Consider the following 16,705-nt stretch of genomic DNA (forward strand, 5'->3'; position numbering starts at 1 on the left):
CTTATTTCTAATTCATAGGTTAATTTGCATTTTTTATCTTCCTTTTTATTTATTATTTTTCCAAATCTTCTCTCAACTATATCTGGATTTACTAATTCTTCTTTTACTATAATAAAATATTTTCTCTCAAGTCTTAATTTCTCACATCTTAATTTTATTAATTGTCTATTATTTGATATTCTCATTCCTTCTGGTATTAACATTATATTTAGTATTTCTTCTTGTATTTTTTTCATTTTTATAAGTAATTTATTTAATTTTAAATGTGTATTATTACTTGTACTCATACTTTTTTTTGTAATATAAATTGTTTTCTTCATCTTCATATATATTAATAATTTTTCATATGTATATATATCTTTTATTTTTTCTATTATTAATTTTTCTAATATTTGTTCCTTTATTTCTTTAGGCAGTTCTTTGATTATTGTTAGTATCATTATTTTTAATCTATTATAAACAGGTTTTAAAAAATATAACTACCTCTTTATTCTTCTAAACGTTAATAATTATCTATTTTTCTTATTTTAATTTTCATGATCTCTATGACTCTGATACCAATAAAGGGGTGCTACTTAGAGCAAACAAAAATCAAATAAATCAAATTAAAAATATTAATAAAAAAAATCAAATAAAAACTATCAAATTTCAACCAGTATTTAATTTTAAGGACTAAAATAGAGAATTTTTATATTAAAGTGTCTTATTATGTAATATTCAAATGGAGGGCATTTTTGATATGTAAATTGACCAAATGTCATTTTGGAAAAGTGACCTTTTTCTAAAGGCTCAAAGTGACCCTTTTCTAAAGACTATTTATATGTATTTCCCATAAGGTCCACGCCCTGTGGCAGAGAGATTACAGAAGATGATCTTCAAAGTATTAAACGTTTACTTAATTTGCATAAGAGTCACTGAACTTTAATTAATTACAATCAAGTGATTGAATTTAATTTAAGTGCAAATATAGTCACTGATACTGTTAGCGTCTCCCAGTCAAATGTTAAAATTCTGCTTGACTTGTAACAAAAATCTGGCGGCGGCTAAAGAGATATACTTTTCATAAAGTTTTACTGTCTGTCTATCTCTATTTATATAAAATTCAACAGCAAAATTTTCAGACCCAGAAACGAAAGTCGGAGCCTGAGATCATAGCCGAGAAAATAAACAAAACCAAGGTTCAATTGTATGTATAATTCTCTTCTTCTCTTTTAGTGCTCATTAATTTGATGATATTGAGTTGTGTGTTTTCTTGTGTGAAGACTAGATCAAATTAGGGTTATTGACATTTTATAATTTGAATCTTCTCTGTAACATTTTCTGTTAATTGTGTGTCAAAACATGTAGGCGGCAATCATTTTTTTGGGGGTTTTACTGGATACTTCAAAAATATGTGTTCTTTTGGAGTAGATAATGTGAAACTGAATTTAAGGAAATTTTATGTTCAGATCAAGTGATTTCCTAAGCAACTAGAGAGTTATTATTACACACACTGAAAGCTACTACATAGTTTGCCAAGCACACACAGATACTCCTTGCACCACTCGCATTCGACATTTGAAAACTTTATCCTACACTATCACTTCACTATCAAGACAATCTTTCCACTACCATTTGCACACATTTCACTATGGGCACAAATTCTATGCATAGAGAGAAGTTCAACTCGAATAACTCGATGCCCTCGAGAGTTTGTAGTTATAGCCAGAATGCTTCAACTAGGATGAATTGTCGTTATGATCTATTTGTTTCACGACGTAGCTCTTAGAGGCATTATTCTATTCTCTATTTTTCATTCTTCTGTGTTGTTGATCTCTTCTTTCCTAATTTCAGTATGAATTTCACTCTTGCATTTCTTAAATTCGCGTAACAACCTCAAATTGAAAAACTTGGTTGAGATTGGAGTGTTAAAGGGAACTAACCCGATGGGGGTGTGGCTTACGGGCTGTTGGTAGAGGCTGCAGGAGCTGCTGCCCCCCCCCCCCCCCCCCCCCCCCCCCCCCGGGGGGGGGGGGGGGGGGGGGGGGGGGATAACAGGGAAAGGTTGGGGACCAACTTACTTCTTTATAATGTTTGGGTACCAACTTCTACTCTGGAAATAAGTTGGAGGACTAGCATTGCAATTTTCGCTTCTTAATTGTGATTACAATTTTTACCACCAATTCTCATTGATGCTTGTTTCATTGATACTTCATACCGATCATCTTTCTAGCTTACTTTGTTTGTGCAGTGATGTCTTTTGTTTTCTTGGAGGAATTCCAAAGCTATAAAAATGGAGGATACAGATTCCCATTTGAGAAAATGGGAGGAAATCGATAACGATGTTCTGGTAAAGATATTCCAGTGTTTTGACATCTTTGGGTTGACCTCGTGGCGTTTGGCAGCTTGTGATCCATTCATCTGGAAGACGCTGATTCATCAATGCTAAAATCGAACTTCATTAAAACCCCATCAGAACCCTATGTATATGTTGGTGGTCCGTCTGCTACAACACTAACCCGAGTCTTGAAGATTGCATAAAGTCTCAGACATGGAAACATAACAACCTTGATTTTCCATTATAACCTATTTGTTAGCGATGACCAATTGACTTATACAGCAGAGAGGTATGTCCAGAGGATTACTGTCTTTTGATGTACTGAATCTCATCTTAGTAGTTATGTGTACACTTCTATAGAATTAGATGTTGGAATAATTAATAATTGCATATGTGGCTTCACATTCGATTGCAAAATTTTACATGTTAGATATATGGCTCATAATGATATTTGTGTTTAGATCAAATTTATTTGGTGATCAATTGTGCCTTTTATACCTTACGAGTTGTAATTAATTTGATGTGGTAATTTAAAGTATGTGGGACGGAAATAAACCCTAATTAGAATTCTAATCGTAATGGGACGGGTCAAATTATTTCCTATATATAAAGGTTAGATCCCCTCTCCTCTCCATATGTTTTATTGGCTTGCCCCATTGATAACTAATACTTTGTGAGGAGCAAGGAGGGAAAGATCTTGGCCGCTATTATAACTATTATTCATATCAACAATAACTTCCGCAGGTATGAATTCGATTTATCAATTTATTATTCTGTGATTCTTGTTCTTAGCATGATTACAATAAAATTCAACAATTGGTATCAGAACCTCCATGCTAATATTAGAATCCAATAATCCATCCGTTCTCTCTCTCTCTCTCTCTGAATTCTGCTTTTTGAAATTTTACCGATCAAAATCACTTTTTGCTAGTAGGAGCCTTTGTGGGTTTTAAGTAGATTGATGATATAATTTATATATTTGATTTTAAACATCTAACTGGTGAATTTTGGATTTGGAAATAATTCAATGATTATGTAAAATTGCAAACTAGTTTTGTTTCAAATATTTGTTGAATTTAAAGCAGCGGTCTTTGATCTTCTAGCTAGAAATAAACTGGGTGCTTTTATTTTTCTCAATAGGATTAAAAAGATTTATGCCAATTCATTAATGTTTTCTGAATATCCACAAGTTTCACTAAATGGGTTATCTTAAAGGAATGAACTTTTCAGAAAAACTCACCTGATCCATTCAAGTGAACAGACCTTTCGAAAAAACTAATAGAATTTGAGCGTCGAGTAAATCGAAATAATTTTCATTTAACTCAATTTCTTGTTTGGTAGCATCTTCTTCTCCATATACCACGGGTCACACCTAATCCATTTACAATGCACCATCTATTTCGATGACGGCTTCTAAACTCCACCCCCACTTACGATACCCATCGATACTACCATTTGAACGGCTGACAAATCCCCATATTGTGAAATTGACGGTGGTGATTTTGCTTATGATACCTTCAGTTTCACATGGCTTTGTCGCACGCATACTCCATTACCGACTTGGCTGCAGCATCCAATGGTGGTGCTTGTTTTTAGTTACATTATACAAACACACCCCAGTTTTTATTTGTGCTTCTCAAACCCCTTTGTTCAAGATTTGACATATCCAAGTCAAAGATCAAGCATTCTTGAGTTTTTTTTCTTTTTCTTTTTTTTTCCCCCTTCTAAAGACTCAAGAGTAAACCCATCAAGCGGAAGAGAGAGCGGCTGTAATTTTTAAAAGTTGTAGGGTTTAGAATGGATTTAACTTGTTCCGATGCTCACCTTCGGTATTGGGCTATATTAGGCCCAGTTCTTTGTTTGTAATTAGTTGAAATCATTAATAAATAATTATTATCTAAAATTTGGTCCAAAATAAAATTAATTAATTAATTAATTAAATTACTAGTTCACCCCAGTTCAATCCTTTGAAACATGAACCTTCCGGTTCAATCCTTTGAAAAATGGACCTTTCTCCTTTTAGGATCGATGTCCGGTTTGATATTTAAAACATTGGTTAAAATGCTTGTATTTATTTAAATGTTGTCATTATATGCACGCTTAAATTTCAATTTTTATGTATATTGAAATTTTGAAATTTTGTTGCTAATTTCGTCTTTCAATCACATGAATTTTTGTCTTTCATCGATTGATAATTATGATTTGTTGCATAATTTTTGTTCTTTAATTAAATTTTTCATGGGTTTTGAGACGATCTTTATTTTTTCACTGAGAAAAATATTTTGAAATAAAAATGGGTGGTAGCTGTCAAAGTGGCACGCTCATTATTATTTATTAGATTTTCTCTGAAAAAAATATATACTTTGTTTTGTGCAACAATTTTTATTTATTGCATGTAACATCTTGCCCAAAGGTATTGTTATATGTGATATTTTTGGAAAATGACATAAGGCAGTTAAAGAGCTTATTTGGTTTAAAAATTTCCTTCTGTCCAAAGGTGTTGGAATTTCTAAAATCAATGTAATTTTGTTAACTAGCTACATAATGTGTTTTAAGAGTATCTTATAGCATGTTGTATTGTCGACCCAAAGGTAATCTTATGATGATGCATCTAGACTCTTACCGTAATAAAAATTTATATGTTTCGATTTAAATTACGGATTATCTAATTCATAGCCCATATTAATTAGTTGGATATTTCATCATCCATTTGATTGCATGGATTAAGTTTGGATGATATTAAGAGTGATATTTTATGTTTCCACAGTTTATAATGCCTCATCTCTTTCGTATCAATTGTCTGCTATTGAAACTTTGACTGGCAATAACTATGTGAGATGAAAACGAGAAGTAGAAATAGCACTTGGTCTTTTAGGTTTGGATTTTGCAATGGAGAAAAAACTTGAAAAACCCACAGATAAGAGTATCGTTAAATATGTAGCCGAGCATGAAAAGTGAGAAAGGGCTAACAAACTCTGTTTGAAAATCATTAAGCGATCGATATCTGATTCCATTCTAGGTGCCATCCCTGATAATGAAAATGTCAAAAGTTTTATGGATGCCATAGGAGAAAAATTTGTTGAGTCTAATAAAGTCGAAACTGGGGATCTGATGGATAAATCGATGAGCATGAGATATGATGGCACAAATGGTGTTAGGGAGCATGTCATGAAAATGATAAATATATCATCTAGGCTAAAGACTCTTGACATTCCCATTGCGGAGCCTTTCCTAGTCTATCATATTTTGAATAGCCTTCCTAACAAGTTTAATCAGTTTAAGGTTGCTTACAATACTCAGTGGGATAAGTGAAATTTGAATGACCTCATAGTAGTGTGTGCGCAAGAAGAGTATAGGATGCGCCGTGAAACTGTTGAAACTGTGCAATTAGCTTTTCAGCTATCATAGAATAAGGGGCCTTCTCATAATCATAAACCTAAGTTTCATAAGGCTAATAAGTCCCACCGAAATTAGCAGAATAAAAATTTTAGTGGTCCCAAAGGAGTTATAAAGAAAAATGATCAGTGCAAGTTCTGTAAAAAGAAGGGTCACTGGCAGAAAAATTGTTTTAAGTTCAAGACTTGGTTGGAAAAAAAAAAGAGTTCTCCAGGTATTCCCTTGGCCTTAGTTTATTTTGAGTCTTCTTTAGTAGATGTGCCTTTAAATTCTTGGTGGTTAGACTCGGGAGCTAGTATTCATATTGCGAATTCCTTGCAGGGGTTCATAAGCAAACGGAGGCCAAGTGAAAATGAAGTAAGCTTGAGCGTTGCAAATGGATTTCAAGTGAAGGTTGAATTCATAGGAGTAATGAAGTTAACTTTAGAGTCTGATTTTTATCTTGTTTTGAAAAATACAGTTTATGTACCGCAGATGAGACGGAATTTAATTTCTATACCAAAACTTGATGCTTGTGGTTTTACATTTAATTTTGGTAATGGAATGGTTAAGTTATTTAATGATTATCGTTTGATTGGGAATGACATTTTATGTGATACTTTATATAAATTATCTTTGGTTTCTTTTGGTGATGTCTCGTGTGTTACAAATGTATCAAAGAAAAGGGTTTTAATTCGTGAATCATCCTCTATATTGTGGCATAAGCGATTGTGTCATATTTCTAAGGATAGAATGGAAAAATTAGTAAAAGATGAGATACTTCCTTCCTTAGACTTCTCTGATTTTGACACCTATATAGATTGTATAAGAGGAAAGTTAACTAAGTCTACGAGGAAGGGTTCGACTAGGAGTAATGAAATTTTGGACTTAATTCACACTGATATCAGTGAACCTTTGCTTTGCACTATATGTGGGAATAAATATTTCATAACTTTCATTGATGACTTCTAATAGTGCCCCAATACACCATGCCAGGGACACCTGAGCAGAATGGTGTTTCTGAAAGACGTAATCGAACTTTAAAAGATATGGTTAGAAGTATGATGAGTAGAACAAATTTACCTGAATATTTGTGGGGGTGAAGCCTTCAAAACAGCTATGTATATTTTGAACAGAGTTCCAAGTAAAACTATTACAAAGACACATTTTGAATTATAGACAGGACATAAGCCAAGTATGGCTCACTTTAAAGTTTGGGGATGTCCAGCTGAGGTTAGGATTTATAATCCATTTGAAAAGATTAAACCCTAAATCAACTCCTGGCTACTTTATTGGGTATCCGAATAGACCAAAGGGATATAAGTTTTACTGTCCAAATCGCGACACTAGAATTGTGGAGTTCATTACTGCTAAATTTCTGGAGAACAATTTTGGAGATAGTGGGAGTTCCACGTTGAGAGAAATTCTTGTTGAACCTAATCAAGTTGTAGTTCCAGTTCTTGTCATGACTTTTAGCATTCTTTCAAATTGAACCCGACTAATATATTTATGTTTTTATCCCAAGCAATTAGACAAATATGCATGTAAATTCATACTTTGTAACATAAATTCATAGAGAAAAATGTTTAACACTACAAAAACACCTTATATCTCAAAGTTGTCTAACTTGCATGCAAAGACCTATAGCCTCGTGCTCAGAACTTGCCTATTTCAAGTATTAAACCATTAACAAACAACGTCAATAATTCTCAAATATATCAAATTAATTTTAAGAAACAACTCAAATATATGAAGTTGTAAAAAATAAGGGGACAAGGATTTATGCAAATGAAGAACAAAAAATAGAGATTTACAAAGCGTTTATAATAAGTTCTTAAACAAATTAGGATACAAAAACGGAACTTACAAAGTTATCTTCGATTCGCGTAAACGTCGTTGGCTTTATACAGATACAAAGTTTCTGTCCTTTGATTAATTTCTCGTGAGACCAAGTTTTAAGTTCGAATTATCAATTCATCTTATATCAGAATTCTCTTCTTCAAATTTCATTCATTCTCCTCTTCTTTTGTACATGTAGATAGATTATGTTAGCATTCTGCAATTATCCTCTTCTTTGATTTTGTGAATCAAAAATACTTTAGAAGTAGTGCTCAAATTTGACATTTCTATTTTACAGTATATGTTTCAGTTCCTTTCATCTATGGTGATTTTGTTTTCTTTGTTTTACCAAAAAAAATTAATAAATAAAAATAAAAATTCAATTCATAGAATCTGAACAATTTGATGTTTAATTTCTTCGGAGATACATCTAAAGTATATATATATTTGTAATTTCTGGACAATTTCATCATGTACTTTTTTGTATGTTTGAACCATTCCCTTTTTCTTTTACTTCTTATGTGTATGGGGTTTTATTGTGTTACTTACCTCGTGGAATCGAAAACTACAATGACAGGATTTCCACCAAATAAGGTATTTCAAATCCCCTAATTTGCCCTGAAAATGCTTCATGTTTTTTCCTGTAAATTTATGATTGCTTTCTTTCATTTTTCTCTTTTCTTTTTAGCGACTATGTTATACCTAAAGTGCTTCATGCTTTTCTATGCATTGAGTATTCGGTATCAATATTATGAAGGTATTTTAAATTTCCCATATCGAACTCCGATAGGAAATTTTAAGCATTTTAGCTTTAAAATGATTAAGTTCGTTGCATAGATAATAGAGTTCAGTGAAAGATAAGAAATAAGGTTTAAGCTGAATTACACCATGTCTGCTAGATGAAATTGTTTGTTCAGTCTTTCACACATACTATTATCACTACCATTGTTGTTTCCACTTGTAAAGAAAAAAGTTGGTTTAAGTTTTCACATGAATGTCGAGCTTCCATTCAGGACTGAATGGTTCATCTTTCCCTAACGGCAAGGTTACATTGGGAATCCTAAACAACAGTTTTTAGGTTAACTAAAAAGTTGTTTTTTGTCACAAAAACTTCCAAAAACAATAGAATTACTGGAATTCATGGGCATTCTAATGATTTGGAGCATAAATAGGCAGAGCTTTCTCTCTTTAATCATTATGAGGCACAAATATCCAAATAAAATGTAATCATTATAAATGACATTTTTATACGGATATTAGAAGCATTCTCTTTTCTTTTCTAGTGCGTTTAATTACAAAAATTCTTATCTTGGAAATCAAAGAGCACATGACATGTTTACATAGATGAACATATTTGCATTGATAATAGACCATAATACTACATGGAGCAGAAGTGCGAGCTCACGCAGGATTGAAAACAAGAGTAAGAATAGTCCTGGTAACTATATTTTAGTAAAGCAAGAAACGGGAGAGAGAAGTAAATATAATAGCTATAGTAATAGTAATAGAAGATCATCAAAACCCCGGACCATAATTTTCGGTTCCTTCACCCACCTTTGTCTCTATCCTTGTCATCCTTTTCCTTTTCTATTTTCTTTTGTCTCCTCCACCACGTTCTTCCTCTGCAACCACCAAACAACCCCACTACCTCATTTTCTCTCCCCCATCAATAAAACACATAAATAAATCAAATAAATAATTCAATACCCTATGATGATGGGAAGAGAATATCCAAACCACAGCAATCTTGGTATCACCCGAAGCCAATGAACTCAGCCATGAGAGATTCAGGAATTTTGTAGCATGATTATTTAATGATAAAGCATAAAATTAATTTTACGAAACATTAGTTATAACAACTTGAAATTATGAAATTGTAAAAAATAAGGAGACAACAATTTGTGCAAATTAAGAACAAAAATAGAGATTTACAAATGGTTAATAAAAAGTATTTAAACAAACCAAGATACAAGAGGGAAACTTACCAAATTATCTTTGCTTTGTGCAAACTTTCAATTCTTGGTCCGACATTTTCTCATAAAATCTCTAAATAATGGACGTTCAAAGGACTCGTTACAGAAGAAGAACAAAAGGGCTTATTCTCCAAAAATTCTTTCATGCCCCTCTACGGGATTCGAAAAATAAGCTTTCACGGTGGGGCGGTGGCTGATTCCACCAACACTTCCAATTTCGTCCATGGCCGGGCGACGGTTGATTTTGGTGAGATAGAGGAGTGAGTTTAGGGATTTTGTGTGTGTTGGTTTCTTTTCCTCGTCGACGGTCGGTGGTTGATTTCAGTGAGAGAGAAGAGTGAGTTTAGGGATTTTGTGTGTCGGTTTATCTTCGTTGTCGACGGCCGGTGGTTGATTTGAGAGAGAGAGAGAGAGAGAGAGGAGTGAGTTTAGGGATTTTGTGGGTCAGTTTCCCTTCCTTTTGTTTTCATTTGACGGCTTTTTTTTTTTTTTTCGTTTCAAACATTCAATCATTTCATCTGACACTTACACATTTTTCTACAAGGACACGTTAGGTATTCAAATAATTTAGAGGGTCAAAAATTTTGATAAAATTTGAAAGGTGATATTTTTGATAATCTATACCCAAATTTTGACACCCAATGAAATATCCTCTAAAACTACCCTTAATCAAACCCGGTCAAAACTCTAGTGGTCAATAGGGCTGACCCGGCATTTCAGACGCTGACTTGGGGGCATTCCTGGAGAAGAAAATTTCCGCGAAATTTTTATAGAAAGGGGCTATGCTAAAATTTACGGAACAAATTCGTCTGGAGCAGTAAGGACCTGAAAATCCGTAAGTTTTCTTCGAACGTGATTTTATTATTATTTTTATTTCTTGTCATTGAATTGAAAATAATATGTACTTACGTTTGAATTTTTTAATAAAGGATCTACACTTTTTCTCTGAAATTTTTGTTTTGATTTCGGATAAAGCCATAGCGTTTGATTGGATTTGGAATAAATTTTAGGGATTTGGATCAGTATCTATCCGTTTAATTCTTCTTCCTTAAAATACTATAATGACGTTGAATATTTTGTTAAAGTTTTTGTTTCTTAGTTTCTGTTTCAAATGGGTCCGGTAGTATTCTCATAATTGTGATGCAAAACTCGATCTAGAATCCTTGATACTAGTATTAGCTTGTATTTAGCGTAGCTCAACATTATCAGCATTATACTATATGATTGCTGTTATTTTTAGCGTTTTTAAATTGTGGACTTATTCTATGTGGAAGATTGAAAGTGTGCACTTATTTATTTTCTTTTAAGCGTTTATTTAAAAAAGGCTACTTAATTTTTATAGTGCATTTGACGTAACAAGCATATATGTTTTCTTGGATCAATGTAATCAGGACGGCTGTCAATTGCTCGGTTTGATTTGGGAATGTCTGGGGACTATCAAATTCCTGAAACGAAGAAGTAAGTTTGCCTGCTATGGTTTGCCAGAATCTTGTACTCTTTATAATGACTATTATTTTTCTTTATAAATGTAAGAAACAATTTAAAACGAGGAACTTTTCACTAATTTCTGAATCTATTGCATGAAAAGTACATCGTTTGATTTATTCAATGTAGCAAAAGTCGCTTGAAATTTGATGAGTGGTGCACGCAATTTTGTTTGTTATTTTTTCTGCTTAATAAACACCTCATGGACTGTGGTGTACCTTTTTCAATTTTATCATCTGGGGAAGATTTGTGCATGAGTAAGCTGTGGTTATAGTGTGCTGCATTTATTTCTCTTCCTAAATACTTTTTCAGGGAATTAATGGACTGTCCGAATATGTTGTCTTTTACATCTTTTTGATGCAATATGTTATGATAGTATTGCTGGACTTTGAATATAATAACTTGCTTGATATGAAGTTTTCCAGTTAAGTAATAAAATTATCTGATTACCTATAAAAAAAAAAAAGATATGAAGTTTTCCAGTTATCAAAATAATACTGACACGAGCAATTTAATTGAGGTGCCAGGGCGCGAGTGAAATGGGATGAAGCTAATCTGGGGGAAATCGAGGCGAATAAACCTGTAAGGCAGAAAATAACTGAACCAAAGACGCCATATCATCCCATGATTGATGACGATGGTATGCTTATTGAATTTCTTTTTCATGACCATATGTTTGTTATGATTGTAGAAGATTGATTTTTTAATCAATTATAATAAGATCTTTTTAATCTACAAGAATTTGCTGCTGAGTTTTGCTCCTTATCCACCAGAACAACGGTGTCTAGATCCTTTTTGTTTCAACTCATGTGTCCATAAAGTGATTCTTGGTGGACATCTGAGTATGGGAATCTAGAATTTTATCTTGGCTGCTAACTCTTACATGGCATCAAAGATAAAAACAATTAAAATTCTTGAGGAACATAGTAAGTTTAAGATTTTTAAGACCGTTGACAACATTTGGGACTAGTCTTAAATGCTGTAATTATTTTGAGTACCTTAAGGTGCCTTGGATTTAATTCTAATTTATGCAAGTGAAATGGAAACCTTCATGGCCATTCTAGATAAATTCAAGAACTTCCAATAAGTTCAGAGTTTTTCAAGGAGAAAGGTTCTTCCCAAGATTAGGAGTTTAATAAATTTTCTAGTGACTCCCTCATGTTTACAAATATAGATTCTTGAGGTGCTAATAGGGGTGGGCAAAAAAGGGACCAAACCAAACTGAGTCGGGTCGGTTTGAACAAAAAATAAAATAAAATAAAATAAATCGGTTTTTTATTTTAACCATTAAAATGTCAAGTCGGGTTGTCGCAACCAACCCGCCAATTAAACAACCCAATCTGGTAATACATTTTTTTTTTTAATTTTTATTTTAAACTTAAAAAATAAAATAATAAAAACATATATATAATTCTTTCTCTAATATATATGCAAACAAATTTTTTAACCCAAAATAGGTAGATAATTTTTTTTAACTTGGGAAATGTTCAAACTGCCCTAAACCGAACCGATCCAAATTCGATTTGGTTTGGTTTCAATAATTGGATTGGGTCGATTTGGGTTGGAATTTACCCAAACCAACCAAGCCAGTTTCGGTTTTTGCTCAAAACCAATCCAACTCGAACCATGCCCAAGCCTAGGTGCTACCTTGGAAACGTGATTGAAGTACTTTGTGTAGCGAGTCTGCCCAAGTCCTATGTTTGCATGGAAAACCTAACCAAATGGCGGAGGAGAGGCTATGCATTTTTTGGCTCTTACTCTGAGTCTTATATCATACTTATCTTTGTTGTCCAAATTCATGACTGGGTTGGTATTACAGCATTTTAACAGATCTGCTCTTTTTCCTTTCTGTTTTCTTCTTTAGTATGTGGTGGTTTTTTCCTGTTTTGTTTGTTTGTTTTGGGGGGTGGTGGGGGGAGGTGTCTGTTATGCCTTAACTGTATTTATGATGACTCTTTGATTTGGGGGTAGATATCCTTGCACTGTACTTAAATTTAGATATGTGTTTTCTTGTTGACTACCTAGCACCAATTCTCACAGACACGAGGTGATGAATGTTGCTTAGGATTATGCAGCCATGCCATAGCAAGGTACTTTTGGTGGATGAAATGAGGGAATGTTGCATCCCCCAATAAGTTTCTTACGATTATGGTATTGAGTATTGACATTTATTGAGTTGATAATAATGGTTCTCTGTTTTACTTCTTGATTGGTCCTTTCACTAGTTGATGGGGTGAAAATCCACTTGTTAGCCTTGCTGTTTGAGGTCCAATTTAAAGAAAATGTCATGCAAGGGAACTACTTCTACAGCTCCATTTTTCACAAATCTTATTCTTTGTCCTGAATTTCGAAAGTTGATGAATGTAGGCTCATTATCTCCTATTAGGGTAAGTTTTGGGGACAGCTTTGGAGATTCAACGCATGCAGATGCTATACGTTCGGCATTGAATGATGTGGCTTCCTCAAGCAAAAATAACCCTCGTTCCTCAGGCTGGACATCATCCGAAGAAGAGGATGCAATGGATCAAGAAGAAGGTTGTATCTTATCACATTTGCACTAGTTTTAAATATGCAGAAATCTTGCCTGGAGTGCATATTATTACTTTTCACATAACTTAATTGTCATGATTTTATCAGGTTCACCTGTGTCTTTGTTTGATCAAATGAATTGTTTGATGTTTTAAAGGTTATGCTTGTTGAAGGGTTTTTGTATAGTTATTCATGTTTTATTGCATCACGTGCTCTCAAGATTTTTTTGTATGAATTCAGAAAATAACAAATAAAATGATATGTGAACCTTATACCAAGCATGTTTGGCTAAGCTTAAAAAGTATACTAAGTTTTGAAAGGAATTATTTTTTATGGGTCAAAGTTGGAAATATTTTTTACAGTAAAATAAGAGTTACTTTCAAAATAAGCAACTTTTTGAACTTAAAAGTAATTTCTCCTTTTGGGCCAAACATGCTAGTCCCTCCACCTCATCTTTTAAACTGTAAATATATGTGATTTTTGTTGGTTTGTTAACTGGGGTGATCACCAGAATTCAACTCATTAAATGCAGTTCTATCAGATTCTAATTCCGAGAGGCAAAGGAGCTTCAGGGAGCACCGTACGGCTCATTATGACGAGTTTCGTCAAGTTAAAGAACATCGTAGAAAGGGCTCTTTCGTTGAAGATGAGCTTGAGGACTGGGCTGAGGACAAAAGGTGCGATTCATCTTCTTCTTTGACTGATGGGGTTAAAGACATTGAAATTGAGGAATCAACGCGGCCAGCCAATGGATTTTAAATCCAATTACAAAAAATAAATATATAAATAAATAAAATAAATTGTACCTGTGTCGTTTTCATTATGTGGTTTTGTTGCTATATGCTGGTGGTGGTATGAGAGGACTTGAACTTTTGCGCTTTTTTGACATTCAGCTTTGCAACATGTACATAGCAGTTTAAGTATGCAACACAGGGTTCATTATTTCTTTCTGGAAAGATATATCCTCTCTTAAGTCTCTGTTTCCAGTTTAGACTTGCTTGTGGTAGAAGTTGTTCATCCTCGAGGCATGCGCACACATTTCTCTTTATTGCATGTTAAGTAAGAAGGTAGTATTAAATGGGAGACATGCGATCGAAGTAATCTTATATTTCTGTATGATACCTTATTGGATACTAGCCAGGTTCTTGGGTTAACTGTTCCAAAACCTAGAATAAAGAGAACCCAGAAAATTTTAATCTAATTTTAACTTCTTTCGGATCAAACCGGCTGATCAGTTGTGTCCACTTCGACTACCAGTTTTGCTGTCTTGATAACTTGGGTATGCAATAGGAAAGAAAAAACTGTGAAGTTTTTTGAAGTTTTAGAGTTGTGAGGGAGTTGATATATTTATTTTGTGAATCATTCATAATGAATGCGGGAGCTATGGCAGACGGTTCTTCCTGGTGGTCTCAAAAACAAGATAAGAATATAAGAGAGGTCCTAAAGATGTTGAAACGAGTTGAATATATCAACTGCATAAAATTAACAATCTAAGTGAACAACGGTGCAACCTAAAGAGGAAATACAATCAACAATTGCATAGTTGGGACAGCAGTGGCAGATGGTTGTGGACTACATTGTTTCTAGCTTGTGGAATAAAGTGACAAGAGGCACATCCTATATCATGAAAACCTATAATGTCTATACATATTGGACCAGCACAAGATAAGAGTCTCTGGTCTAACGTCCCTTGTTTGAGTCCCCCTTTTTTGGGTGATAATGTATTTTGGAATAGTGATTTTTTAGAGAACCCATGGTTAGAAAATATGAAAAAAATTTGGGTTCACATGTAAAATTGTTTTATGGGAGAATGTGTAATCGAAAATGAATTTTGAAAAAATGTGTTTTGAGAATAATGGGGCTGAAACGGGGGCGTTGTTTAACTATCGTTAAGGAATCACGCTTCACTCTGCTTATTTGCATGCCCAAGCTTCGTGCAAACAATAACCCATTCGGCATCTTCCAGGACCTAATTTCCACTCCACACCCGACAATCTCCTTCTCTGCCTATATTCCGCGTGCAATTTTGAAAGCCCAGCGGCAGGCCTACAATAACTCGCCACAGCCCTCCTTGAATCAATCCGAGTTCGTTGGCCGAAGGTTGCCTCTCCGTCATCCCTAACCAACAAAGCCTCAGCCAATTCCAACATACAGTCCACATCCTCCCCCCTCGTCCATGCTCATCTCCTTTCTATACCCCATAGATTCCACATGTCGCAAGAAAGCAATTCTCTCTCTCTCTCTCTTGTGGGGGGGCACGACGACAATTAACGATGCTACCATGCAAAGCAGTGTACAATGGCCTTAGGGACGGATTCAGGATTAAATCCAATATCGGGCTAAAAAAATTTAAATTGAGCTAATACATGAAAAAAATAAATAAATAAATTTACACATGAAAAATTGGTTTCTCATTATATTAAAAAAAAAAAAAAAAAAAAACTTTTTGTCAAACCCAATCAAGATGGGAAATTGTTGGGCTTGAGTGGGGGCGGGGGACTACAGCCCAGCCCCCCCCCCTCCAACCCCCCCCCCCCCAAAAAAAAAAAATAAATAAAAATCCGTCCCTGAATGGCCTGTAGTGCTGCTATTGATTTTATACTTCGCTGTTGTACAAATAGTAATAAATAATGAAGTGGATTTAAGAGGTCGAATTATCATTCCCTCGAGAATTACTGTTTCAATTATTCCTTATTTCAATTCGATTGAGGACTATTAAATATGTTTCTTTTCTTTTTGTGATTGTTTATTTTAATGTACTAAAACAATGAAGAAGTGCGTATGTTAATTTTTTATATGATGGTTTAAATGTTAGGAATTAAGTTTACCATAACTATTTTTTTAATCTCAATCACCAAATTTTATAATAATTGACAACGTCTACCCGATCGAGTTCTTCTCAATTAATTAATTTACCCTTTTCAAGCTCAAAACAATCATACCCAATTAAGTCAACCCATTGCATCTATATGTAAATTTTAATAAACATTAATCAAGAGCATTCAATCACTAAAGAATTCTAGTGGCGGCAACAACTAATGATGGCAAAAAAATCCTTCACGTCTCGACCCGATAGGGCCCTGCCCCGAATAGGTTGGTGGGGCGGGGCAAGGCGCGGTGCCCGACCCCGACCACGTCCCACAAAAGGCAAAAAAAAAAAAAAAAATTAAAAAAAATTTCATTTTTA

At 33.9% G+C, this 16,705-nt stretch overlaps 1 protein-coding gene and 1 long non-coding RNA gene across 4 annotated transcripts; both read left to right on the plus strand.

Annotated features, from left to right (window-relative positions):
* Window positions 1–1,043: 1,043 nt before the first annotated feature.
* Window positions 1,044–2,800, plus strand: LOC111396731. The gene is made up of 2 exons (XR_002703054.1): window positions 1,044–1,186; window positions 2,231–2,800. It is a non-coding gene; the product is annotated as an uncharacterized LOC111396731 (long non-coding RNA).
* Window positions 2,801–10,150: 7,350 nt separating this feature from the next.
* LOC111396736 (protein phosphatase inhibitor 2-like) lies at window positions 10,151–14,496 on the plus strand. 3 transcript variants are annotated; one of them, XM_023023228.1, is made up of 5 exons: window positions 10,151–10,339; window positions 10,896–10,962; window positions 11,517–11,629; window positions 13,357–13,524; window positions 14,048–14,496. In XM_023023228.1, the coding sequence occupies exons 2-5, from the start codon at window positions 10,928–10,930 to the stop codon at window positions 14,275–14,277; spliced, it is 546 nt and encodes a 181-aa protein (XP_022878996.1). In that variant the 5' UTR covers window positions 10,151–10,339; window positions 10,896–10,927; the 3' UTR covers window positions 14,278–14,496. The 3 variants fall into 3 exon arrangements, with proteins under 3 accessions (XP_022878996.1, XP_022879005.1, XP_022879014.1); XM_023023237.1 differs by having other exon boundaries at window positions 10,152–10,339; window positions 14,051–14,496; XM_023023246.1 differs by having other exon boundaries at window positions 10,152–10,339; window positions 14,060–14,496.
* Window positions 14,497–16,705: the final 2,209 nt, after the last annotated feature.

The sequence above is a fragment of the Olea europaea genome, chromosome 1, assembly GCF_002742605.1.
Source record: "Olea europaea var. sylvestris chromosome 1, O_europaea_v1, whole genome shotgun sequence".
NCBI classification, from domain to species: Eukaryota; Viridiplantae; Streptophyta; class Magnoliopsida; order Lamiales; family Oleaceae; genus Olea; species Olea europaea.

Coding starts and splice junctions, on each gene's coding strand:
- LOC111396736 (XM_023023228.1), top strand. CDS start 10,928: ATGTCTGGGGACTATCAAATTCCTGAAACGAAGAA. Junction 10,963..11,516: donor CAAATTCCTGAAACGAAGAA/GTAAGTTTGCCT, acceptor TTGAGGTGCCAG/GGCGCGAGTGAAATGGGATG. Junction 11,630..13,356: donor TCCCATGATTGATGACGATG/GTATGCTTATTG, acceptor TGATGAATGTAG/GCTCATTATCTCCTATTAGG.